General features: G+C 43.1%; 1 protein-coding gene across 1 annotated transcript in view; it reads right to left on the bottom strand.

Moving 5' to 3' along the window:
- LOC119436398 (protein bicaudal C homolog 1-B-like) overlaps positions 1 to 24,784 on the bottom strand; it is a 188,878-nt gene that overhangs the window by 81,820 nt on the left and 82,274 nt on the right. The window contains exons 6-8 of the mRNA XM_037703239.2: positions 20,434 to 20,487; positions 14,670 to 14,906; positions 5,124 to 5,417 (exon numbers count right to left, since the gene is read on the bottom strand). Of these exons, the coding sequence (XP_037559167.1) occupies positions 5,124 to 5,417; positions 14,670 to 14,906; positions 20,434 to 20,487 (585 nt within the window). The remainder of the gene's footprint in view (positions 1 to 5,123; positions 5,418 to 14,669; positions 14,907 to 20,433; positions 20,488 to 24,784) is intronic.

Genomic DNA, 24,784 nt, shown 5'->3' with positions numbered 1-24,784 from the left:
TTACATACTGCTGCTAAATATTTTAAGTCGCTTAAGTGACTGTATATTAAGTCAATGTGCGAAGACCAAAACAATAATCCTATTCCTATATTGAAACACCAAAGAAAATCCATTGAACTAGTATAAGGAGGAGAGATACTAGTGTTTCAAAATGAACATAAGGCAGTCTCCCTGAAGGTGTTGATGATGGTATAGCATGAAATGAGTTGACAATTTAGGGCCTCCAAATGGCAAAATGAGAAAGGAGTTAACAAAGAGGAAAAGCACCTTTCTCTTAACATTACACATATATAAGCTTTTCGAAAGCTACTTTAACTGTCAACAAAACTCACCACAATTTTACATAAAATTAAATTCTACTAATCTACAGAAATATGTCCACAGCAAATTCTGGAATCCTAAAGCAATCATTGGAAACTACACACAATATCCCCAAACAGCCCCTATTCATTGTGGCATTTGAGTGGACATATTTAGGATGTTTGGCAATGCTCAGAAGGAAGCAATTTCAAGAGTTCACGTGCCACACCTCAAACTCAATTTTTTAAAATTCACCCATATTTAAGGTACAACCATGACTTCAGGGGATGAAAAGTGGCAGTTCACTGAAGCTACAGACCCAGTTTAGCTGTGCTAAGCCACAGCCACCTGCAGTCAAAGCAAGAAAAACTTCATCTCTGAATTTCAAAACTTTGGTGTTTCTAAAAACCAAACAATGGGAGTTTCAACCAAGGGAAGAATTTCTTAAGCAGAAACTCAAAGTTAAGCAACAATGGGTGCTCAACATCAAAGCACTTTTCAATGACAAAGCAGAAGAGAAGTTCACTTAAAAACTGTACCTTGACTTGGAGCAATGACGTTTGTCTTAAGGATACATTTGCATCATAACTTTTATGAGAAGCACAAAATATTGAGTGGCCCCATGGCTCCTTTCACTCAGCATTAATTGAACCATCGTTTTTTGTGAATCTGAAACTGTTAGTACAGCAAGCATGCAAAGCAGGAGAGGACTCTTCAAAAAAAGCAATGCGTGAGGATTCTACGCCTATTTCACTCTACTGCAACAACTCGTTTCAAATGTGTTAGATAATGCCTCTCATTCTCTTAACTGGATGTCTTGTCACCTCTTACACAGTGTACTGTTGCACCATTTACAAGCATGGGTCATACAGGCAGACCTGTGTTATGGCCACCAATGATTCTGGCTAAAGGCAATGAACTTTCATAAAGCTGGCTACTGCCAATAAATAAACTCTGTTTCTGCTTAGCATTTTCTTCTAAAATAAAAGAGGGCTCTCGTATAGAAAGCTGTTCATGAGAACTTCAATGTTACAATGTTCACTGCAGCATACAATTATGATGCCTCAACACATCAAATGTATTTTGGAAACAGCAAAAAGGGGCCAATAGACATGACATAATACTGATGTTTAACAAAAATCCACCAATGGTAATGAACAAGTGCATGAACATCAATGCATCCTGTTTTCAAAATCCTAAGAAAGCCTTGTGATCATGCTTAGTTAAATGGCAGGGCTTACATTCTTCTCTGCATTCTCATGTCAATGCCAGAATGCAAGAGATGGTGCGAGGGTCGCAATGTTAACGCCACCGAACGGCGGGGTGCCTTGCGAGAAAAAGGTCGAAGGCGCTTCCTCTTCGGGTTGGGATTGGTGAGCAATGCGGACGTCCCGCACGTGCGCCGATCCACGCTTCGCGAGACCGTCTCGCGTGGCTGGGAGCACGGCACCAGTATGGACAAACTCTGATCGTTCGACCGTGCTATCGTTCGCGTGACCGTACACGTTAACGATAAGGCGATGGTGTCATAGCATGGGCGAACATATTCGCTCGCTATCCGGTCGCGGTGAGTCGGACTTCCTTAATTTATCGCACGCTCATGTGAATGTTCTAGTGGTAGTAATTCGGCTAGCATGCATTAGTGTATGAAAGGCGCAATAAATGCCCTTTTGACTGTTTGCACTACTGTGTTGTTCCTTTGTCCCAAGAGCACGTGTGAGACCCCACACTATGTTGAAAAATTGAAATATTTCCTTGAAATTTCAATGCAGAAGTATGGGAGCTTTGAAAACCTATATTGAATGCGACTTGTCGAGATACTGGATGTGCTGAAACCCTGCGAAGCATGCATTACCTCAGTATGCCCATAACAGATGTACTGCCAGATTGACCATCCTACCATAACTTCGTATGTGAAAACTTGTTTTCTACCCCCCCTATGGCCTGTATCTACGCTTAAGGTGCATTGACGAATAGTTCATTGACATTTTTCACAGAAATTTCACAAATGGTTACTATTTGGACACCTTTATGCACGTAACGAGTTCATATTGTGACTAGGGCACTTCATTTCAATTCAGATGTATTTATACCACTGTGAGCTAGAGGGGCACCATTGAATGCTAATTAGGTAACCAGTAGCCTATTGGAGTAACACAATGGGCGCCAAGGCAAAGGAAATGGATTTGAGGGTGGCAGATGATTAGTCAGAGATAGGAAATGTGCAGGCATGGGATGGAGTCAGCTGACAAGACAGATAATTGGATATCACTGGGAGAGTCTCATACATTGCATGAAGAAAAAAAAATGGTCCGATTTTGTTTACATGTCGTGCAGTGGCTGAGCTAACATGTGCCACGCAGGTGGCATATCAGACGGCAAATACTCCGCACACATGTATACTGGAATTACTTGTACCATAATTCTGATGAAGACAAGTTCCTTAGTCAAAACATTGGCTCCAGCCTGAGACATCCCTTGTTGGAACACTTTATAGTGCTCAGATAGATGTTTTTTCCCAGAAAAAAAAAAAAAAAAAAGAGAAAGCCTGCTTAAAATTACATGTGCATAAAATATGGTATATGAAAACAAGGTTCCACTAGCCACACCCCACCATTGCCATCAAGCCTGCTTACAGAAGGCGTCTCCCTGCACACTTCTGCTCCCGAGATGCTCTACATGCCATGCATGCTGCACCTTAGCTGTGTGCTACCTCCACATTCATCAGATGAGGCATGGTGCGATTTGACAGTAAAAGCTGAGGTATCTAATATGACTGTGCATATTGCTACATGCTCACTGCAAACAGCATGCTGAAAACAAAGTGCCTCAGTGATGAGACTCATTTTCCACGTAAACACTACTATTATTTGGGCACTAGTTCAGAGCAATCGTCGATTGCTTGACTCACTGCTGTCCTATGCCAGGATAGTCCAGCCATGACAGTCCCCACACTAGATTGGTTTTGATTATGAACTGGTGTTTTACGGTGCAAGGGCCAACTAAGGCCAAAGAACGCTAAGCTAGTCTTAATGAGTTGACAATGTAGTAATGAATTATGAGAGGCAGATGTGACATGGCTGTAAAGGGGCCTTAAAACAGTCTCTAAAATGTATATGTAACAAGATTATGGCAATGGCTAATCAAGTATACTATGAACACAAAATATGCATTGCGGAAGGATGATCATCACCAGCCTATATTTTATGTCCACTGCAGGACAAAGGCCTCTCCCTGTGATCTCCAATTACCCCTGTCTTGCGCTAGCGTATTCCAACTTGCGCCTGCAAATTTCCTAACTTAATCGCCCCAGATTCGCCCCATCTGGGTCGGAGTCATGAGGGAGGTAGCGGCCGAATACTGCACCAGGGAGGCCAATTCCTGTTCTGGTGAGGGAGTGACTGATGAAGCTTAATGGGCCTTCCTAGTTTGGTTGCATCTGAACTAGTATAGCACCACTAGCTCTCGGCATTATATATTTTTTTCTTGCTGGTGTCGGGCACCACTCCATGCCTGAAAATGTAGTGAACTGGAGTAGGACTCGAACTTACGACCTTCAGATGTGAAGCCGGGTATTCTACCTCTGCTCCACGCCACCACTCAGGAGGATGATATATATATATATATATATATATATATATATATATATATATATATATATATACACTAAATATGTCAGTGAAGCACTACTGCCTTGACAGAACCCTTGCAACCCAAGGACCTGGAGGCATGTGCTATACAGAATACTATTGCAGCAGCATCCTCTGGCAAGAGGATGCACTAAGAATTGCTTGGGCTAATAACATGTATTACAACATTAAAGAAACCTAGAACTGCTTTGGTTTCAAAAAACGGTTCTGCACCAAGAAACAATACCGGATGGAGCGATATATGCTGGCAGTATGCTAGAGGAAAGTTTCAGCTTCTGCTTCCAGACACTCCAAGAGGATGTGGATGATGGTCAGCCTCTCGGCACATCTACATCAGATTGGAGATTAACAGTCAGCAGTGTGGGTGCCATACATGTGCCCTATCCAGAGTTGACAGAATATGAGACTGGTGTTGAAATAATTTGTGCACAGCTTAAGAAGGTTGTCAGCAGGTAAGTTCCAACATGCATGCATCACATTCTTTCTCTTTGGCTCTGCCAGAAGAGTCTGCTAATGTAAAAATGCACAGGCCTCTATGAAAAACTGAATGACTGGCACTGAGGTATGCAGACATACATTCTGCTTGTATGGAAGTCGAGAAATGTGCATAACAAAAGTAGTCGATTTTAATTTTTCCTGGGTATGCATTTCACCAGTCACCACCAGTTCTGTCGGAGAACACTTTGAAGCTGCCATCCTACTTTATCACAGAAAATTCTGCAAATATGAAATGTGTAATCGGACATTACCCAGTGCCTCATTTTGTACTTTATGGTATTACTATATCAACAAAACAGACTGGTGGGCTAGTTGGTATTGCATGTTAATAGTCTTTAGCACAAAGAAATGCACGACACAAGAGAAGGCACACAGGACACACGCACTGTGTCCCGTGTGCCTCCTCTCGTGTCGTGCGTTTCTTTGCGCTAAAAACTATTAACATACTTTATCAAAGCTGCTTTGCTGTCTCCTTCAAGTTCAATATCTCCAGCCTCAAGTTAACGTATTGCAGCTGGTTGGTGCAGCAGAATGACGATAATAGAGCAATGCTTCCAGAAGTGGGCTAAGGCATCTTGAGGACATGCAACTGCAACATATGGTAATGATGCATAAGGATACAGGGCATGATACTGTGGCCACAAATCTGGCCCAAGTTTTTAAGCACTGACCCACCATCAGTTCTAGCCAAGCATTGTAGACTGCATCAAATCTTCCAGTGATCTGGACAGTAGACTTTGAAGGAGAGCCCACAGGAAGAAGACCTTGGGGGCAGGACTGCTGATTGAGAGCCAGGAAAGGAGAAAGCACTGCTGGGGACTGGTTTGCCACTGTAGCTGGATCTGGGAATGTAATTGCACAGCCTGTCTGCCGTGCTATTTGCTGCACGTTACAGTTGCCATGTCCCATAACAAAGCTGTGGTGGTGAGGGGCAATCTCCGTGCTCAGAGTCACCAGGCCGACTTGAGTCTGCAGGAGGAAAAAGTGCACGAGCAGGTAAAGCATAGCTGCGATGCCTTGAGAGAAAGGTTTACCTTGGGTACAACCAATTATTCAACTCGGGCAGCCATTAAACCCATTTTAACAAAATTTGTTACATTTGAAAGAAGCACTCAGATTTAAAGAGCCAGAACTGAGAATCTTGATCTTGGTCCAGGCCCTCGAATCCATTAAAAAAAATTATGGCAGATCCTACCCATATACTGGAATCTGAGAAGCGAAGCTTTCGTGAAGCAGTTAAATCAATGCCATCAAACCGATTATAATCTGCACTGAATTTTGCACCATAGCAATTACTTGCCTGCCAGTGAAGACGGCAAGACACAGGGGGCCCACACCATGTGAGCACGCATTGTCCCGTCCCCCCATGCACAGGCCATGCAATTACCTGTCTGCCAGTGAAGACGGCAAGACACAGGGGGCCCACACCATGTGAGCACGCATTGTCCCGTCCCCGGAATTGACCACATTTGCTATGACAACACTGTATCCAGGGTCAGCGCGCCAGCTAGAGCGGGCTGATCCTAGAGATGGTGCAACAGTAAGCTGCACTTTACTCAGCAAAAGACCCAAGCCCTAGGAAAGATAGCACAGAAAGGTTTGCTTTATTAAAGGAATTGTGCTCTTCATGATGTATATTTGTTGCAATGAGAATATATTTAGGCATTTGTTTTTATCACTGAGTAATTCCGTAGAACAGCAGCCAGGACACCTGTAAGAGTAGTAAGGATGGTATGGTATTGCTCTCCTGCATGCATGCGCGTGCTCGAGGTGCAAGCTCAGCACGCACAGTATCATTCTAGAAGCCAGCCACGCTGGTCGTCGCAGCCGCTGCTCGGCTCTCAGCCGCCTTCACCCTTCTGTCAGTAAAGGTAGGGATGACAGCACGGCTCCTTAGCCCCGTCACAAATTAAAATGCGAGCTCTGCAAACTGCACCTCAAAAAAAATCTCAAAAAAAATTTTACACATGGCCCTTCAATTTCAGGCTTTATATTTTTCAATTCAAGGAGGGGGGTAATTTTTTTTGACACTTTTTTTCTGCAAGAAAGTCTATTAGAGCAAACACTTGCCTTCTTTGGCATATATTCTGAATCAGAAAGCAAAACTAAAGAGCAGCACTAAATCAATTGAAAGCAGTGAAAGCAACATATTCTTTCAATGCTACTTATTTGGCAGAATGATTGCACTAACATTTTTGTGCCAAAAAGTTATGAAAACTTCGCAAGTTGAATCTTTGTTTAGGACTAGTTAATTTTAACACGAAAGTGTTTTATGCCGGGGTCCACCAAGACTTCACTGACGTATTTCCGTCACGGAAATACGTCATCCGTCACGGAAATACGTCATAGAACATAATACAAAGAAAGAAACCAGAAGAAAAAGTTCCACAAACATGCAAAATTTGGGAATCGAACCCACGACCTCTCGGTCCACGACGATAGATCGCCGAGCGTTTAACCCATTGCGCCACAAACGCATTTGCAGAGAGCTACACAGACGCGCCTTATATATCTAACACTCCTCCGTGTACCCGCGCTCTTGCTCAGGGCGGTGCCGCCGCCTACGAGCAGAAAAGAGAAGTACTGCATTATGACACTAATGCGCACCGACAGTGAACGCTTCGGTGGTCTCAGCACTACGACGCCTCGATGCCAGCATTCGAAGGGACGCTGGCATCAAGAAGCACTACCAACGCCACTTAGGTGGCGTTCACCGTACTCAGCACAGCGGAGCGTGGCCTCCGAAATTAGCTCTGAAAATGTTTCTGAAGTTGATCGCGGAGGCTGCAATTACGACGCGCTGTACGCGCTGATTTGACTCGGTGACGATTCAGTTACGTGCTTTGTCTTGCGCGTTGTATTAGTGTGTCAGTTACGTGCTTCGTCTTTCGCGTTGTGCTAGCGTGTGCAGCGTAGTGCAGCTTCCATATGCACGACGGTTGCTCATGGTCATCGACGTTGGTAGTCGTGATGGAGGAGACGTGCCACCAGGCGTCAGCGTGGGTGCATCAACGCCTAAGGGCGCTTTAGCCACAAAACACCAATAGACATTATATATCAATGTGCAATAAACATTACACTACTTCTGTGAAGACAAGTTTCACTTTCGTGTTCTATACCGATTCCTATATAAGAGGGATCAACCACATTTTTTTTTATTGATAAACAATCGCATCACATTACAATCCAACCAAACACTTGAAATTTACGACATCGTGAGACACTGGCACAGGAATTTCAAGGTGGCATCACCACTTTTCTTTCGCTTTTGAGATCTGTCTTGATGCCTTTGCTCACGATAATACTGACATTTCTGATGTTAAGCAAGTACTGCCACTCAAGCTTAAATTAATATTCGTCCTTAGTGTCCATTTAAAAAAAAAAGGCAAGTTGATTAAGGTTCCTCCAAAGAAAACATTTCTGATGTTTCCCTCCTTTTCTTGCTTCCTTTCTAAACAATTCCTAATTGAGTATGTTAGCATGTTCATTTGCAAAATTTGCGGCCTTTTAAGTGCTGTCAGGTGTGCATAAGCGTTTTATCGAGAAAGGCCTGCCAAGATATGCATACATACCACTGTTTCTCGATCATTTCAATGAATCCTTTTACTGATGTCGTGGCACTCAACAAATGACAAAACCGCCCTGGCCTGCTTGTCCCAAAAGCTTGTCGACAGTGCAACAGAAAATTTACCACTATGCGGTGTTAGCATTGTTATACTTAAATCTAGTTGATTGGTGCAAAAGTGGCTAAGGCTACTTAGGAAAAGTGGTTGAAAGACAAGAAAGCAAATAGAGGCCATTTTTTAGAATACAGCTTTTCAAGAAGATGTTTGGTTTATCCCAATGTTCACAAAACTCGCTTAGGGCTCAAAAATATATAAAAACCAAGATTTACTTAAAATTATGAACTAATTACACTGCTGTCCATGCTGCAAAGTTACTTTCCAAATTGCACGTTCTGAAAACTTAAATGCATGCAACCTGCAATGCAACATGTTGGTTTTGTCCCCTTCCAACTGCTTTAGGCATTGTTCACAAAATTCAAACACCTGTTTTGAATGCAATGTTCTTAACCCTTTCAGCATCACTGACGTACATTTCCACATTTGTCCTGCCATGTTCCTTTTGACATTCCTGCGAGGATTGTGAGGACCACACCAAGAGCATTTGCCATGATCCGTGTCATTTTTTCATTTATGCACAACCAAAAATACAGTTGTGTTCGTTTTACAATATCCAAGAGAAAAACCCCAATGCTGGGGATATGTTACCCCTTGAAAAACCTGACACACTGAAAGGGTTAAACAACTAATTTTTGTTTGAAGTTCTTGAAAATTTGCTACTTCCAGCAATTCTTAAAGAATACTTTAAGGCCAAAATAAATATTCTGTAACGATCACTCGAGAAAGTGACCTAGCTGCAAATGCGGCAAACTTCATTCAAACCAGCTGAGTGTGCCTTACGAGAGAATTTCACGTTTATTCAGTAAGAAAACATAGCTGGTGCAGAACTGAAGCTTTTACTCGGTGCATCTCATGCAAGAAATGCACTTTTAATACTCTATGCAAAAATATGACAACTATATTGGAACTACAAGCTCAATACAAATAGCACACACTGTTGCTGTTATAGTAAACACTTGTTATATGAAAACTGTTTTACCGAATACATCTCTTTATTCGAAGCTTTCTGGGGGTTCTGACCCCAGTGAACAGATCTTGGACCAGTGGTAGCTGGACTCCCACTCAGTTACAAAGTGGAAAATTTACACAAGACCGCATAGTGCAGCATACGCGGTAACCCTTTGTATTTATCAAATTGGAGAGCCAAAGAGCTGCGAAAGTCACTCCATCACATGGCGGCAGCTCCTGGGGCTTACCTGAACATGTGATAACCGATAGACAAGGTAGGGTAGAAATTTTGAAGACGTCCATGATCAGCTGCCATGTTCCCATTATTGAGCACATATGTTTTTAGTGTATATTTTACAAGCTCCCATGCTGTGGAGTGACCGCCCCACCCTATTATGGCTCTTTAAAGCCCATCTGCTCTCAACAAATTATTGCTTAAAATGAAGTACAGCTCCTGTCCCGATTTTTTTTTTTTTATATATAACGAGGGTTTGCTGTATATGCATACGTGATGCAGCAATTTAGTCGCATTCTCTAGTCATATTCCACTAAAGAAATACAAGTTTTCAAATGAAGAAATGAAAATTTTAAGCAAAAGTGCACATCCCTGGGACATGCATTGATCAGCCTCCCTGTAACAGAATAGAGCGCAACTGCTGAGTACTCCACTACAGCAAGTATGCCACATGCACACTTGTACACAACTGTCATACAAGAATGAAATAAAACTGTTGCATCTAGGTGTGCTGTTAACAGGTCTCTTCACTACAAAAGTTGAAAACTACAGGTACCCTGCTAAGTCAGTCATAGACAATGACAAGTATTGCTGCGACAGTAGTTAAAATGTCAAACCGAGTTTAATGTGTGTGTCCATCTGTACATTCTTTTGTTACACAATCGTCGGGCAACTCCCTCATTCTTGGTGTTGTGACCAAGGCTTCACCCTCACCATATGGCAAAGAAAAATGAAACTGACAACCGCCACAAGAGATTTAACTTGTGCTTCCGTGGCAAAGTTGGGAGCCAGGCTCACTAACCATGACACTATCATGCACCTTCGGCACTTTGCCTGTGTGGTGCGTGAAACTCCATACAAATTGCATAGTGGTGGCATTAGTGCGTGAATTTCGAAAGCCACAGTAGGCAACACTAGGGTGAACAAGGACAATGTGTGCATCACAAGGACGTTCTTAAGGAGAAGGCAGCGCCACTGCAAGAGCCGCTGCTGTAGCAGTAAATGAGAGCAGAGGAATTGCTGAAGTCTGCCAACATTTTGCACAAGAGAACTAATTTTCTCGACAAAAATTCTTACCCATTGTGTCATCTTCGAACCAAAACTATGCAAAGAACAAGAAATGTCCTGAAGCTACCAAAACGTGTTATCAAGGCAGTTGAACAACACATTTCAGCCATTTATGGCAATTATTCAAGCAAATTCCTTGAAAGATATGAGTGCTCCTATCCACAGCTCAGTGTCACCCCACTGAAACATGCATTCTTTTTAGGGAGCTTGGCAAAGCAGCAGGCAATCACAAAGGTTTGGGCACCTTAAGCAGGAAGCAAGATAATGCTGAGATTGTGTCGCAGTTCTGGAGATTATGAGGCTTTGGCAGCAGATAGAATTCTGCATTCTTTTCCTGCCAGCTCACCCTTGCAAAAGAGCTTATGTGTAAAAAACTTTATGCTCTGTAACGAAATACAGAAAACCTGGTTAGGGGTTACCAATGAGAAAAATTGCGCCAGTGTATGAGAGATGCCATTTAGAACTCTGCTTTTTGCAGTGGGCAAATTTGAAGAATGTAGCTCAAGGCCAATGTTCAACGACAAACCTCTTGGACTTGCACAAAAATGGAATGATTCTTCAAACGAAAGGAGATGGAGACCTAGGACTGTTATAATGTAAGGATTACTTTCAATTCTTTCCCTTTCTTATCCACCACTCACAACCAACTGACCTTGGTGATAATGTAGGTGGAATGCTGCTCAAACCACTGATGAAAGAAAAAAAAAAAGGAAAAAAAATGGAATATAAATGTTACATTATCTTGGCCCAGCAACATCAAAAAAGGACAAACTTCAGAGATTCTTCTGGCTCTGAATTCATTTACTGTGACAACAGCAGGGTCTCACAGCTGGCCCCATTGGCATCTTCAAAAACTTTGCAACTCACATAAAACCACCCTAGTCCAATGCAGTATTGCCTTTTGTGGCCTCTGAAACACATTCACAGACATCACCACTCGCAGACTGTGTGGGGCACAAAATCCTGCAAAAGTTACCAAGTGCTAAATCTGCGCAATAAAGCAGTCATTGAACAATATGAAGAAAACAGACAATGAAGCCAGAGAAAGCATCGGGGAAATAAATTGTTATAATTAATTTAAATGTGCCAATAAGCAAAAGAGAAATGAAAGTGGATGAAAAGAACTTGCCACAGGTGGGAGCCAAACCCACATTTTCTACATTAAGCGTGCATTACGTTACCAATTAAGCCACTGCGGCAGCCATGCTCCAGTCCGCTTTCTTTGGTATTATTTATGTGTAGATTAGCCCTGGGAGTGTTAGCCAGTGCCCCTCAGAACGTCCTTTTAACCATAAGTGTTAGATATGCTAGCTTCAGAGCACGGAACTGGTCAATAAACCCTCATATCCTACCCTCACCGACATCAAGGCTTCCATACAATGCCTTCGGAAACTCTTGGACGATAGTCCTTCGAGGTAGCATTGCACGAACCTATGATGGGCATGCATCGTACTGTCGTGCAGTGCTTCCTGCTCTTAGAATCATTTAGCAATGGGCCAGGTGCATTTACTATCAGCGTCAAATGAAACTTGATCAGCAGAGCGCATGGCCCAAACATAAGTGAAGGTATAGTGCGCACCGTCCAGTCATCACCTTTGACAGGCGCGCTCATCCGGTTTGGGTGCTGCGCGATTCCCCTACACCCGAGATATTTTCGCTTTTGTTCTGGAAAAGCGTTCGGCACGATCACGTCGGCCACCATCGCGGCTGCCAGTGCTGCCGTGCAACGCAAGTTTGCCGATCGAAATAACGAATGTGGCGCACAAGCCACAAACCGCATGAGCGAATCTATCTCTAAAGATGATGGCGCAAACTGCACCATGCGCATCGCTGTTCACTTTTCATTTGACGCCGATAGCACTTAAGCTTTCGGCGAACTGTGCAACAATACTTGTCGTAAATTGGAATATTTTAACTTCCGCTCTCTCTTATTTTTATTTTCTCGCTTTGAAATATAGGAATCGGAACAGAAGCGAAAATATCTCACAAATATTGCGCAGTGCGGCCAAACTGAATGTGCGCGCCTGTCATTGGTGATGACTGAACGGCGCGCATTATATCTTCACTTATGCTTGGGCCATCTGCTCCGCTGTTCAAGTTTCATTTGACGCTGATAGTACACCATGGCAGCTGTGTTAAGGGGGGACATGGGTCTTTAGGCCTAAAAATTACCAAAAAAATCGAGCTTTGTAAAATTGCATTTTTGGATTCTGCATCTATTATTCTCTTGATCTACCAAGTTTCTTATCTCGCATGTCGATATATAAACCATAATATGTTAGTTTTAAAACTATAGTGTGGGAGATTATATTGCAAGAATGAAGAAAACAAACTAATTTTTCACACCCAGCAATACATTTTACTGTGATACATCAGTAGCTATCACAGATAGAATATTAATTCTTGCAGCATGAAGCTAGAAGTTTGGAGCACACATGTTTGAAGCATTTTTCAAGTTTTTTTGTTTCAAGTTTTTAAAATTGGGCTTTTGTGTGATCGAATGCATGGCCATGTTCAAAACAATGGAGTTCAGTGTACTATAAAGTAAAAAATATTGACCCAATCTAAAGTGCTTCCTATGTTGCGAGTCTTGTGCTTTCTGCTATTGATCCATATGTCATTTGTATATTTACGTGTGACTTATTTGTCTATTGTAGTAAGAACAAAAGACATTGTTTTCTTAATTATGTAATAAAATAATGAACATACAGAAAAAATAACTGCATTTTGTTACGTTCGGCGACCTGCGGGGCAGCGTGCTTGAAGGATATTCTGATTGTCGGTGACGCATCGCTCCGGGAGGCTGAGAAACGTCCCGCCGGGAAAGATCAGCGGCAACACCAGGCCTATACACCTCCAGGAATACGTGTCGCCCGGGCGCTGACCGCGACAATAGGAAGAGGAGATCTCTTGGAAAACGTCTGCTACGACGCTTTCTCACGGCCGCTCGACAGACCAGCTGGCCGCCAAGGCAGTTCTAACCCGTTCGATGGCTGGCCCATTCCTGGAACAACCGACGCGTCAAGTTTGGCGCGAGGCCCCCTGTCTACGAGCGTCTCCTCCTTTCTGTGGGGCAGTGTGCAGTGTGTGCCTGAGGGCATTTCTCCGAAGGTGTTCGGGAAACAAAGGCGACGGGGGAGTATGCGCACCCTCGCCCTCAAGGCGGAACCTACGTGGACTATTGACGCTCCGATTGGAGGATGGTGGGACCACAGTTTGGCGAGAGAGCATTTAAGCAGACTTTTGGCTGTTGTCGGGTGTGCTCCGACCCAGTCAAGCTAGACTGATGAGACGTACCGTCTCGTTCTCATACTCCTGATGTAAATAGTGTAAATAAACCCAATACTCTTCGTTCTCGATGAGAACGTGTTCCTCCTGTCAACAACGTCTTCAGCGTGGATGAGGCGGACGACTGCATGGGCCAGCTACCACTTTGGATATGCCCGACTCCAACTCTTACAATTTTTAGAATCAGGAGAAGAAACTAAACGAGCAAGTTTTGATGTAGTTGGATGATTTTACACCAACGCCATCACCCTGCATTGCACAGAATTGCAGTCACTATCACTATTCACACACCTGCATTATGGTGGCTAGTACACACCATTTGCCACTGAGTAGTTGGGTTTTCAGGAAAGTTTACGTCGTTTAGTGGCTATACTCGTCACATAAGGTAGGAAAATGGGGGATACAAATATTCCATTACATTCAGAGCATAGTACCGAATAACTTTCTCAAGTGGGCCCTTAAAGCTCCTCACGTTACATTTGTGCAAATACAGTAATTCAGTTCATCTTAACCTCATCTCTTCAGTGTGCCTTTATTATTTATCTTTGTAGCTTATGCACTTTGCTACTTGGCCTGCTACACTGCAAAGAGAAACGAAGTCTCGAAGTACTCTAACTATGGTTTTGTATAAACCAAGAGATGCATTTCAGGAAGGAAATATAGAAAACTAACATGTCTGCACAAATAACCTTATTACAAAAAATTTTTTTCAAACATTATTTGCTCCACAGTGTTTTGTGCACATTGCAAACCATTCAAAAGAACAGGTTGATTAGGAAGGAAGACATCTGTTACTTGCATTTTCCATGTGTGTAAAAATAAGAAGCAAGCCATTTCAAGGAACTCCATAGCAGAAAGAAAACAAACTGCAGAATTTAGGCTGTTTTTTTACTCTTACTATAGTGAAGGCTTATAAAACTAGTTGTGCTCAGTAGTGAGTTAACTTTTGCCAGACCCAGACCATGGAAGAAATTGGAAAGATTATGAAATGGTACACACCCGGGAGCCACCAGTGAGGTATTCCACAAGAACAAAGAGTCCTTGACGTAAGCGGTTAGCGTACCGACGGCTGCCCTTTACCACAACCAAGGTGAGAGCAGCATGCAAAGGGCGAAAAGAAACTGTGATGCCATGGCTTTTGAGAATGCCTTGCAATGCCATCGAGGAAGGATCCAGTGCAGATGGTATGGCCAGGCTCAGGGGCAGCTCAAATGACACTACCATCGGCAGAAGTTCCTGCATGAAGGACACATCACACTATTCGACACAGACATTTTAAAGAATCCTGACAATGAGTCAAACTGATGCAAATCAAATTGTTCAGCCGACTTCACCAATGCAAAAACAGGACAAGAAACAAAGGCACAGTTAATGCCGTGTCCGTGCTTTCTGCCTTTTGTTCTAGTGTCGTCCGAACATTATGGCACTCAAACATATATAAAATACAAGGTATTTCGTAGTCCAAGCTGTCCAAGTTCTGCATGAGTGCCTGTGAGATTGGCAATATTCTACTGTAGTTCTCAAACACCCCTCCACTTTTTTTTTTCCTTCCCATTACTCGACACAACAGTAAGCATGTTTTCACAGAATCTCCAAGGCCAATAAACACAGGTCATGAAGCCAAGAACAATTACGTAGTTCAAAACTGATTACCAGCAACATCAACATGAAGGCTGGGTAAATGGACCACAATTGAATTGCAGAGCAAACACTGAGAAAATTAATGTAGAAACAAAGCACATATCTTTCTCATACAAGTGCATTTCTGTTACTGTTTTAACACTTGCAGGTGCTATCTTTAAACCTAACCTTCCCAAACTGCCCTTTCTTGTAAGAATGGTGCAAGCAAAGGACCATAGTTGCAGTGCTCAGTAGTATTCACCACCATGTGCACAGCTGTTGACTATGTGGCACTACAATTGAACTGTAGCAGAGGTAGTTTTCAGAGAATATCTTTACTGAACTTATTTGGCTGCTCCCACTCAATTTAAAAGTGAATACAGCTCTAGCAAAAGCTTTAGAGGGGGGTAAAGTCAAAATGAATGACATAACATTTTTGACAAATTTTGCCCCCAATAGGTGGCAAACATGAGCACAACAATCCAAAATTTTGAATGATGATGCTCATCACCCAATTTCTGTGTCCGTGTGTGCGCGACTCACAGTGAGCCTGTTTGAAAACAGCTTTCTGGTGCAGGTATGTATGTAGTCATGTGACATTTTTCACATTTGGTGCACTATCTTTTCATTCAAAATGAATAGGCACATAATTAGTATTTTGCTAAAAACATTGCATTGTCTGTAACTTAATTCAAGCCTTGACATTTAGAACTGTAGTTTACAAGTTTGATAACTAATTATTCAATTATCTAAGAAAAATTACTGCCATATGCTCAACTCGACTGAACGATATGTACTTGGTTCTGTTAAGGTAAAATGAGCTATCCAGTTTCAGGTGTCAAACAAGGGAACCCCTCAAGGGTCAGTAATCTCGCCTTTGCTCTTCAATATCACAATGTTGCAATTGCCTAAAGAAATAAACGAAATAGAAGGGCTCAGTCAGGCATTTTATGCAGACGATATAACAATATGCACCAAAGCACCATCTGCAGGCCAATAACAGAACGCACTACAGGAAGCAGTAAATCGCAACGCATGTTAAACAAACGCATACTACAATGCGCACCTGAAAAATCAGAACTGCTAGTGCTCAAAGCGAAAATTCGAGGCATACCACCGGCCTATGAGCAACCCAACCCAAGCGTAACACTTAACGAAATTTAAATACCAGGATTGGAGCCATTGCATTCTCGGCCTTGTCATACATAAAGACTTGTTGGGAGCCACGACACTCCCCAAACTTTAAACATTGCTGACCCAAGTGACACACCTCATTGAGAGAGTTTCAAACCAAAGGCACTGCCTCAATGAACAAGACACTGCGTATCGTACAGGTACTCATGAGCCAGATCACATATGGCACCCCCTAGCTGGCCCTGAAGAAAGCAGAAATTGAACTAAAGGATTAGAAAAGCTACCAAAACCGCTTTGGGAATTCCCCAAAAAAGCATCTACGGTACAATTACTCAAACTCTGCCTCCACAACAAGTGGGAGGAACTCGCAGAAGCACACAAAACAAGCCAGATTGAAAGACTCAAATTGACTCAAATTGGTAGAAGCGTGCTACTTCGGTTCGGTTATGATGCGGAGACAACTGCGAGACTGGATGACAAATCAAGACTCCCAAGGCACATACGAGACTCATCTCAGTGGCACCAGTACCCTGCAATATGCATCCAAACTTTCATAAGGAAAGGAGACAGGCAAGAGCACTCTACAAGAAATTCTCTGCAGACCCCAAAAGAAGATACACGGATCTGGCAAAGTATGCAAGAATACCTGCTTTCGCAATAACCACAATTAATACACAAGGCAAAGAAAAGGCCCCTGCCAGAATACTCGCAAAAGATTCAGGCACGGCTGAAGAGGTGGCAATAGCACTGGCCACCCCCACACGCACTGAAAATTCCATAATACTGAGCGACTCGCAATCTGCATGTTGCAATTTCCAAAAAGGCAGGATATCCGCCAAAGCTCCAAAAATCCTTCAAGAAATATTGAAATGCACACAAGTCCTCGAGACATACGTTGTGTGGACCCCTGGCCACGAGTCACTGGTGGGAAACGAAGCAGCACACGCCGCAGCCAGAGATCGTAAGAGCCGGGCATTCCTGCCAGAGGGGTTCCGAAACATGATGAGGTCTGACGATATTCCCAAGAAATATGCAGATATCCTGCAGCATGATAAGTTTGAAAGAAGGGTATACCCTTTACCACACCACAAGCTAACCAGAGAAAAAGAGTTGCTCTGCGGCGTCTCCAAACAAACCCCTATGTACATGGCATTGTAATGAATAGAATGCACCCAACCCGATTCTCATACCTTCGCCGATCTTGTGGGGCGCCAAACACCCTTCGTCACATGCTGATGGGGTGTCCCAACCTTGCAGAACCAAACAATCAAAAAAATGAAGACTGAGGACGAAGAACAGAAGACAGATGCACAGATGAGGACCGCTACGAATTGTGGAAGGCCATGCTCGCGGCCCCAGACTTGGAGGACCAGCGCAAGCTGGCGAACCAGGCCACGGAAGCAGCAAAGGCCAATGGCTACCCGGACTAAGGAGAACACCTGCCTTGGGTGAAGAAAGAAGGACTCACTGTTTCAGATTATTAAACGTTTATTCTCTCTCTCTACGCACGATAATTGGGACACCCCCTGCACAGTCTCACCCAAACAAACCAAGATAAAGTGAATTCTCTGTATCGAATGCATGAAACTTAATTACTGATACTCATGTAAAATAACTCCCTCATAATGAACTGGACATAGGATATTATATAGCTTGGGGCGGTCACTGCCAGCATGGCACAGCCACTGGCATGCTGCATTCATTTTATTATTTTTTAAATGCTTTTTCTTTTGCCATGCATGCATGCGAGGATGCTTGGAAGAATGCCATCAGCATATTGGAAGCATACAGAAGGAAGATCATATCAAGCCACTTGCACACATGATGCTGCTTTGCTTACACATGCTGCTGTGAGAGTCTGGCAGCTAGAGTGTATTAACACACTTTTGCAGCTTGTTCTCTTTGATGACTCGGCATGATCAGGGCTTAGTGAAGCAAGCAGTGCTCTTCCCAAGATGACAGCAATGAAGTGGTAAGCTTGGCGCTCTCCAAGAAGGCAAGCTGACCTTATGTTAAGGGGTGGTGTAAGTAGGACAGGTGTTTTGAGGGTAGGCATCTTCTTATGTCCTAGTTTCAATAGCAACACATGGATGACTAGTCTTGTTCGAGAAGTGGCTGCATGACTGGGGTGATGAATTAGTGATGAGCAGGCACGAGATTTGCTTGGTGTTGGACAACTGTACTGCCCACTTCTGTAGTGCTTTGCTTAGAAAGATTGAAGTGTGCTTCTCCACTGAGATAACAAATTCTATATAGAGAACACATCACAATCTCATTCAGCTGCATTATTGGCAAGTTTGAGTATACAGTCGAACCCGTTTGTAACAAACTCGATAGTTACGCAAAAAGCAGTTGGTTAGTTATGGACTCCCTTAAGAACGCTCAAAAATTATTCACACTGAAACTGACATCAGCAGTTACAATTCGGCAACACTTTGTTCCGAAAACCAGATTTTCAGTGCAGCTAGGTGCTGGAACGCACCGGGAACAAAAATGACAAACTCCCATTAGAAACATCCATCTAAAGAACGAAATGCGGCGTCATGTAGCTTATTCAGAATGGCGCTCGGTTTGAATCACCTGTCATATCGAAACGACAAGCGCAGCCGCCATGTTTTATTTGAGAGCATGTGATGAGTTCTACCAGTGGGACATGACCATTCTGCACACTTGAGCAAAGCGTTCTAGTTGGCTGGCAGTGTAAACTTCGGAAACTACTGCAGCAAGCAAAGGCAAACATCGCGAATAATTAGTTCCCCTTCGCAGGCTCCTTGTAACCGAAACTGGCCGCAAAAAGAGCGTCTGTGTCGTCGATGTCGCCGCCCCTTTACCTTTCGATCATCAGGTCTCCGAGGTAACCGTCGGTCCGGCCCCGTGAGCAGCTTGTGTTATCTCCTTGCTGTCTGCGGCGTTCGCAGTCGACGATACAGACTGATATGATGCCGTGCCTGCAGTATCTAAGAGCCCAAAGAGCGGGGTTGGCGCTACAGCACAATGTGGCGCCCGACGGAATGAGGAAGTAAATTTGGCGGCTCGCCGGCATTGAAGCGCTAGGCCAACGCAACAGAGAGCAAGGAGATAACGCAAGCTGCTTGCGCAGGCAGGCCAGCAGCGACTTTGGAGACGTGATGAAAGGTGGGGGGGGGGGGGGCGACATCGTCGACACAGACACTTTTTTTGCGGCCAGTTTTGGTTTCAAGGAGCCTGCCATAGGGGAACTAATTATTCGCCATAGGGGAACTAATTATTCGCATAGCTCCCACATGAACTCCGCTATTCAAAATTTGATCGTTGGGATAGGTAGTGTCGAGGACGGGCCCCAAAGTACTCATTTGCTGTAGCCACCTATTGTTGATAATTCGAAAGTTAATTAGCGTAACTTCGCTAGTTAGACACGTAAGTGCGGAAATTGCTCTGTATCTAGATGCCGCCAATCGGTACACTCGAATGGAAAACATAACTTGATCAAGGTTTATATTTTTCCATTTTAAAAAATTTGGTGCAGCTATTAAAAAAAAAAAAAAAAAACCCTGTATATAGTAGCAGGAAAAGACTTGTACAAGAGAGGCAAAGAGGAGTGCTCATTCTTTTTTGCCTATATGTGAACCAAACCATGCATTGCATAAACCACTGCAAAGGGAGCTTATTTGAATCCAGTGTTGCATAGCAAACAGGCTATCCATTGCTTCTGCTTAGCGTCCCCTTTCACCAAAAAGTGGTGTCGACTATAAAATAAGTTGCACCCTTGCCAGCATTGCCCTGCAGCTGCCATTGCACTAGTGGGCACACTGGGTTTGATGTCCACTGATGACATGTTGCACTAGGTCTGGGGGCCATTTCTTAGTGCTCTGTGGCCAAACATTACGCCGGAGACAAATTAACAAATTTCCCTTGAACATTAGCGGCACATGAAAGGACTAGCCACTGCCCTCAACCTTTATTTCGATTGGTGGATTAATAAAATGTAGAAACAAACAATTGCTAAAAATTGCTGTTCGAAGATACTTGCCCGAATTTGATTCCTTGCATTCTCCACACCACTAGGTTGACCAGCAATGGAGACCTGAAAGAATAGATCGAAATGCATAGATGTTCAAAGAGCTTCAACAGCAATACATCAAGCTATTTCACCCGCTTCCCTACATAGAATGTTTTAAACAAAGCTCCACACATTCCAGTTACTGATCTCTTTATATACTACCAAACAGGTAGCATTGCACACTGAGAAGGAGAGCTACCTATTGCAAAGGGCATGTGAGCATTGACTTAACCCTGAAGGCCCTTTATAAATTGCTCTCAAACAGTGAACAGTCAGAAATGATCGAATTCCTTGATGCAACACTAAACACCACTCCAGCCGTGGTGCGAATTCCCTTCTCTTGTCCTTAGTCTTTCCAACTGGTTTTTCCTGTAAATTTTGTACCAACTGGCCCGGATTTCGACTACCATTACCCCCATATTCAGCCAAATGAATATTGAAATATCACCAGTAAAAAAATGTAACAATGTTAATACAGAAAATGTAGAAGATTTCTCTTTGAATTTGATCACAAGGAGTAGCCCATTGCCTGAATGAAAAATAAACATCCACAATCTCAACTCTGCTGAGTTCGAAACAAAAAACCTGAAGGATATGCACGAAAGGATATGCACGTGCACCTCAGACACTGAAAAGTGCCGATTTACTTGACCCCATCAGGACGTGCCCAAGGATGTAGAACAATGTATAACAGCCAAGCCACTGCAACAGGTAAAATGGGGGCGTTGCTATTCCCTTTCGTGTTGCCGCAGCATTCAATTATCAACTCCGAGGGGTGGAAGGCTGACAAACCTAAAACTACAGTGTGTGTGCTAGCAATATTGTGCAGAAACGGTGCTTTCTGCACATTGCTTTGATCTTATGCGATTCTGCAGAGTAGTTTTCATTGTACAGCTTCTCCAAGTGTTAGTCTCATGGGAGTGGCAACCGACAAGAGTGAGTGCCATGTCAGAGTGCACCTGACAAAAGTAGCGAGCGTAGGCACATGCGCGTGAAGTGTCCTTCTGTTGAAATATTTGTTAGGCTATTCCATTCAGTCCAAAATAGACCCTGCTGCTTATCGGCACACTTTTCATCTACAACTACTTAATGTAGCCATTGCATGTGCACCAGAGCCACAGGAGACTATAGTCCAATGCAGCAGATGGGACTTGCATTGCTGCTTGAGTTGGAAGTAGACAAGAAGCAGGGGCTATGTTGAGCTGAGTGGAACAGCTAGCAGACAATGCTTGGACAGGAGGACTGTGTGCAGGTGCTTATCCTCGCTTAAACAGTAGTCTTGACATGGCACCAACTGTCATGTCCATTGACGCTCTCATGCGCATGAACAGCTGTGGATTTTGTTCGGTTTGCTTCAGGCCTCCATTGCCAACAGCTGTGACAATGGGTTCCATGGGTTACTTCATATCTTCATGGAGTGTGAAAACTTGTGTAAATTTTCACGCAAAGAAAAAAAAATATATACACTGAATATTAGGAAGGTAATCTACTAGTATGTAGTTTTAAAATAAGGCGCACCAGAGGAAAAGTAATGGTTCCACTGTACATGTGCAAGATGCAAACTGTTTTCGGGATTTGATAGGCCTTCACCTTTCACAAATCTGACCAGATTTATGAGCAACTCAAATTTTTAAGCAACAAATTATTTAGGCTAGTGAAAATTTATCCGATCCCATGTCAGTCGAATATATATAGAATGATAAATTGCCATGGTTTTTGCATCGGCTATTCTTGAGTGCTCATGGGGCTAAAATGAGTAGGCTAGTCAGACAAATGAATGTGAAGCCAACCATTGAGAACTGGCTATTTGTTCATAATAATCAGTTCATAGTAATGAAACACTACATGCGCACCATTCAGCTTTAAGTTTTGTCATAGGTTTTTACTTAACCACGCTGACACTGCAACACAAGAAACAAAGTTGGGCTACAAAACACTATTTCAAAGGTGACCCCTATACCTCCCCTTCAGCACAGCACAAGCAGAGCTCATGGGGCTCCGAACTTTTGGGGCCTTATTTCTAAAGCTCTAGAATGGTGCAGCTCAATCTTCATTCTTCCTTAAAGGAGTACCGACACTAAATTTGCTTCTAAAGTGAATTTCTTTGCTCCTTGGCCAGAGTATGCAATGAGAGTGGCACCTGGCCTGCTGCCATATTGGTAAGCACAAGGTAACTACCCTACATATAGGAGTATTCTTTTGTCATCACTTTTAGTATTCAGTAGGACCACAGTGCCAATGAACCAATTTTCATCGATTTTTTCCCCACATATTTGTGGGAGCACTACGAAAAATATTGACCAACTAGAGGCTAACAGCTTCGCTGTAAAAGATGTATGGTAGCAGCTAGTCGTCGCACAACATGCATAAAGTTTGTTTAGAAACAGGTTACTTTCAGAACTTGTACACTACTTGAAATCTGCGCATAAAAATATCAGTTTACTGTTTATTAGTCTACTGTGACGTTTTGATAGAGAAATACATTAAGGTAGTTCTGCGTGGAAAGCATTATATTGTTATATCGTACACGATACATGCAGTGCAGAGTAGAGATTTGTTTTTTCGCAAAAAAAAAAAAAATATTGGCAAACATTATGTTTGCACAGGCTATACTCTTTCTTAGGACCAATATGGGTGCAGAATGGGTTAAGAAAATGAGGTCAGCAGTGTTCATGAAGAAGATAGCGTGGGCCCTGCGACATTCCAAGAGCTAATAACAGCAGTAACAAATAACTCTTGGAAGAAGTTTCCTTTCAGCTTCCATCAAACTCCTAAAGACTATGCAAAGCAAAAATTGACATAAAAACAAGTGTTTCTTGTCGTCCCGTCTTCGTTCGCAACACCAAGGCCTATAAATGATCCAGCCTAGCCCATTAATTCCCAGTATGTGAAATACTATTCCAAATTTTAAGGTATCTCTTCCTCGTGTTCTTAGAGTGACTGGGAGGACGAAGATTCAATAAAAAATTCGAATGTATAGGCTGTGCAATATATGCAACGCTGGGCAGTAATTTACAATACTGAACAAGCGCAAAGCAAACTTTTACGTTCTAGACTAGTTTCCACAGTGTCCTCTACATACATAAAGTGAAAAAAGCAGCGCAGTTTCACTTAACGGCTCATAAAAAAAAATTTACAATATGTGTGCGGAGCTTGCGGACGACGTGGGTGCCGCCATTTTCGAAACTGCAGAAACGACTTTTGGCTCCCAAGCGGCTAAGATAGTAACTTGTTGCAATGAAAAACCCTCAAGCGACGATAGTAAGGACAACTTTTAACGCTGCATTAGGATCCTCGCAAACGGCAGGGTGCGGAACTAGGTGTTGCAGATATGCAACAATGGGCAATAATGGGCTAGATAATGAAGCCATCAATTAGCCATTCAAGGATGACGTCAAAGTTTAATGACACTTGTAAGACATTGAGCTGCGAGAAACAGCATTCTAAATCCATTCTACTATCCATTTCTAAAGCAATGTTCAAGCAGGGTATCAAACTGCAACTGAACCGGAAAAAAAAAAATTAAAAGAAAAAAATAACTTTTGCGTGAACCAGCACTATTTTTACACGAAACTGTTTTGCACTCCAAAGCGAGGGGAGGGAGGGGGGGGGGGGGACAGCTTTCAGTTGAGGTGGACTACTTTCTCTGGAGCTTTTCATAAGTTCATTGCCTGCACTTGTGGCTCAACCATGCTAACTCGTAAACGCATACGAGCTTCCTGCGATTTTAGTATTTTAGTAGCGATGGCATTGTTCATACTGTTTTCTACTTGTCGCATTGGCAGGAAGGCATGTTAGTGATGCACTTGGGAATGCTTAAAATTGGTGACCATCAAATACTTCTCAGTTAAGAAGCACTTGCTAGCTTGGTGGTTGCTTTCGATCACACCGATACGTAAACTGAAGTAGTAGATGCGATAGAAATGAGGTGTTACTTCTGAGGTATGCTTCCGCAACTTTATTTTTAAGGCAAAGCTTTCTTCGCCTGCTCTCTAGTTGCCGTTGATGTTTATTTGTTAAAAACGGGCACGATCTCCTCTCTTGGTATGTAGCGATTGGAAAGGAGGGCCCAGGGGGGAGAAAAGGGGAACTAGAACAGGGCAAGTTAAAATTGCATGGGAAAACAAAAAATCTGCCAGAGGTACTCCACGAGATTTTCAAGGATTTTCTGGGCTGAGGGTCCTCTCGTGGCCTTGTCCGCTGGAAACTTGCGGGACAGAAAGTTGCAGGTAGCGTGCTCATAATCTTGCATCGGTGCTGGGTAAAGGCTCTGCACTTCCACATGAACTGGAAAACGTTAAGCTTGCTTTATGGTACTGCA

The sequence above is a fragment of the Dermacentor silvarum genome, chromosome 1 (assembly GCF_013339745.2).
Source record: "Dermacentor silvarum isolate Dsil-2018 chromosome 1, BIME_Dsil_1.4, whole genome shotgun sequence".
Classification (NCBI taxonomy): Eukaryota; Metazoa; Arthropoda; class Arachnida; order Ixodida; family Ixodidae; genus Dermacentor; species Dermacentor silvarum.
The sequence above is the reverse complement of the archived record's forward strand: the minus strand, read 5'-3'. Positions and strand labels throughout refer to the sequence as shown.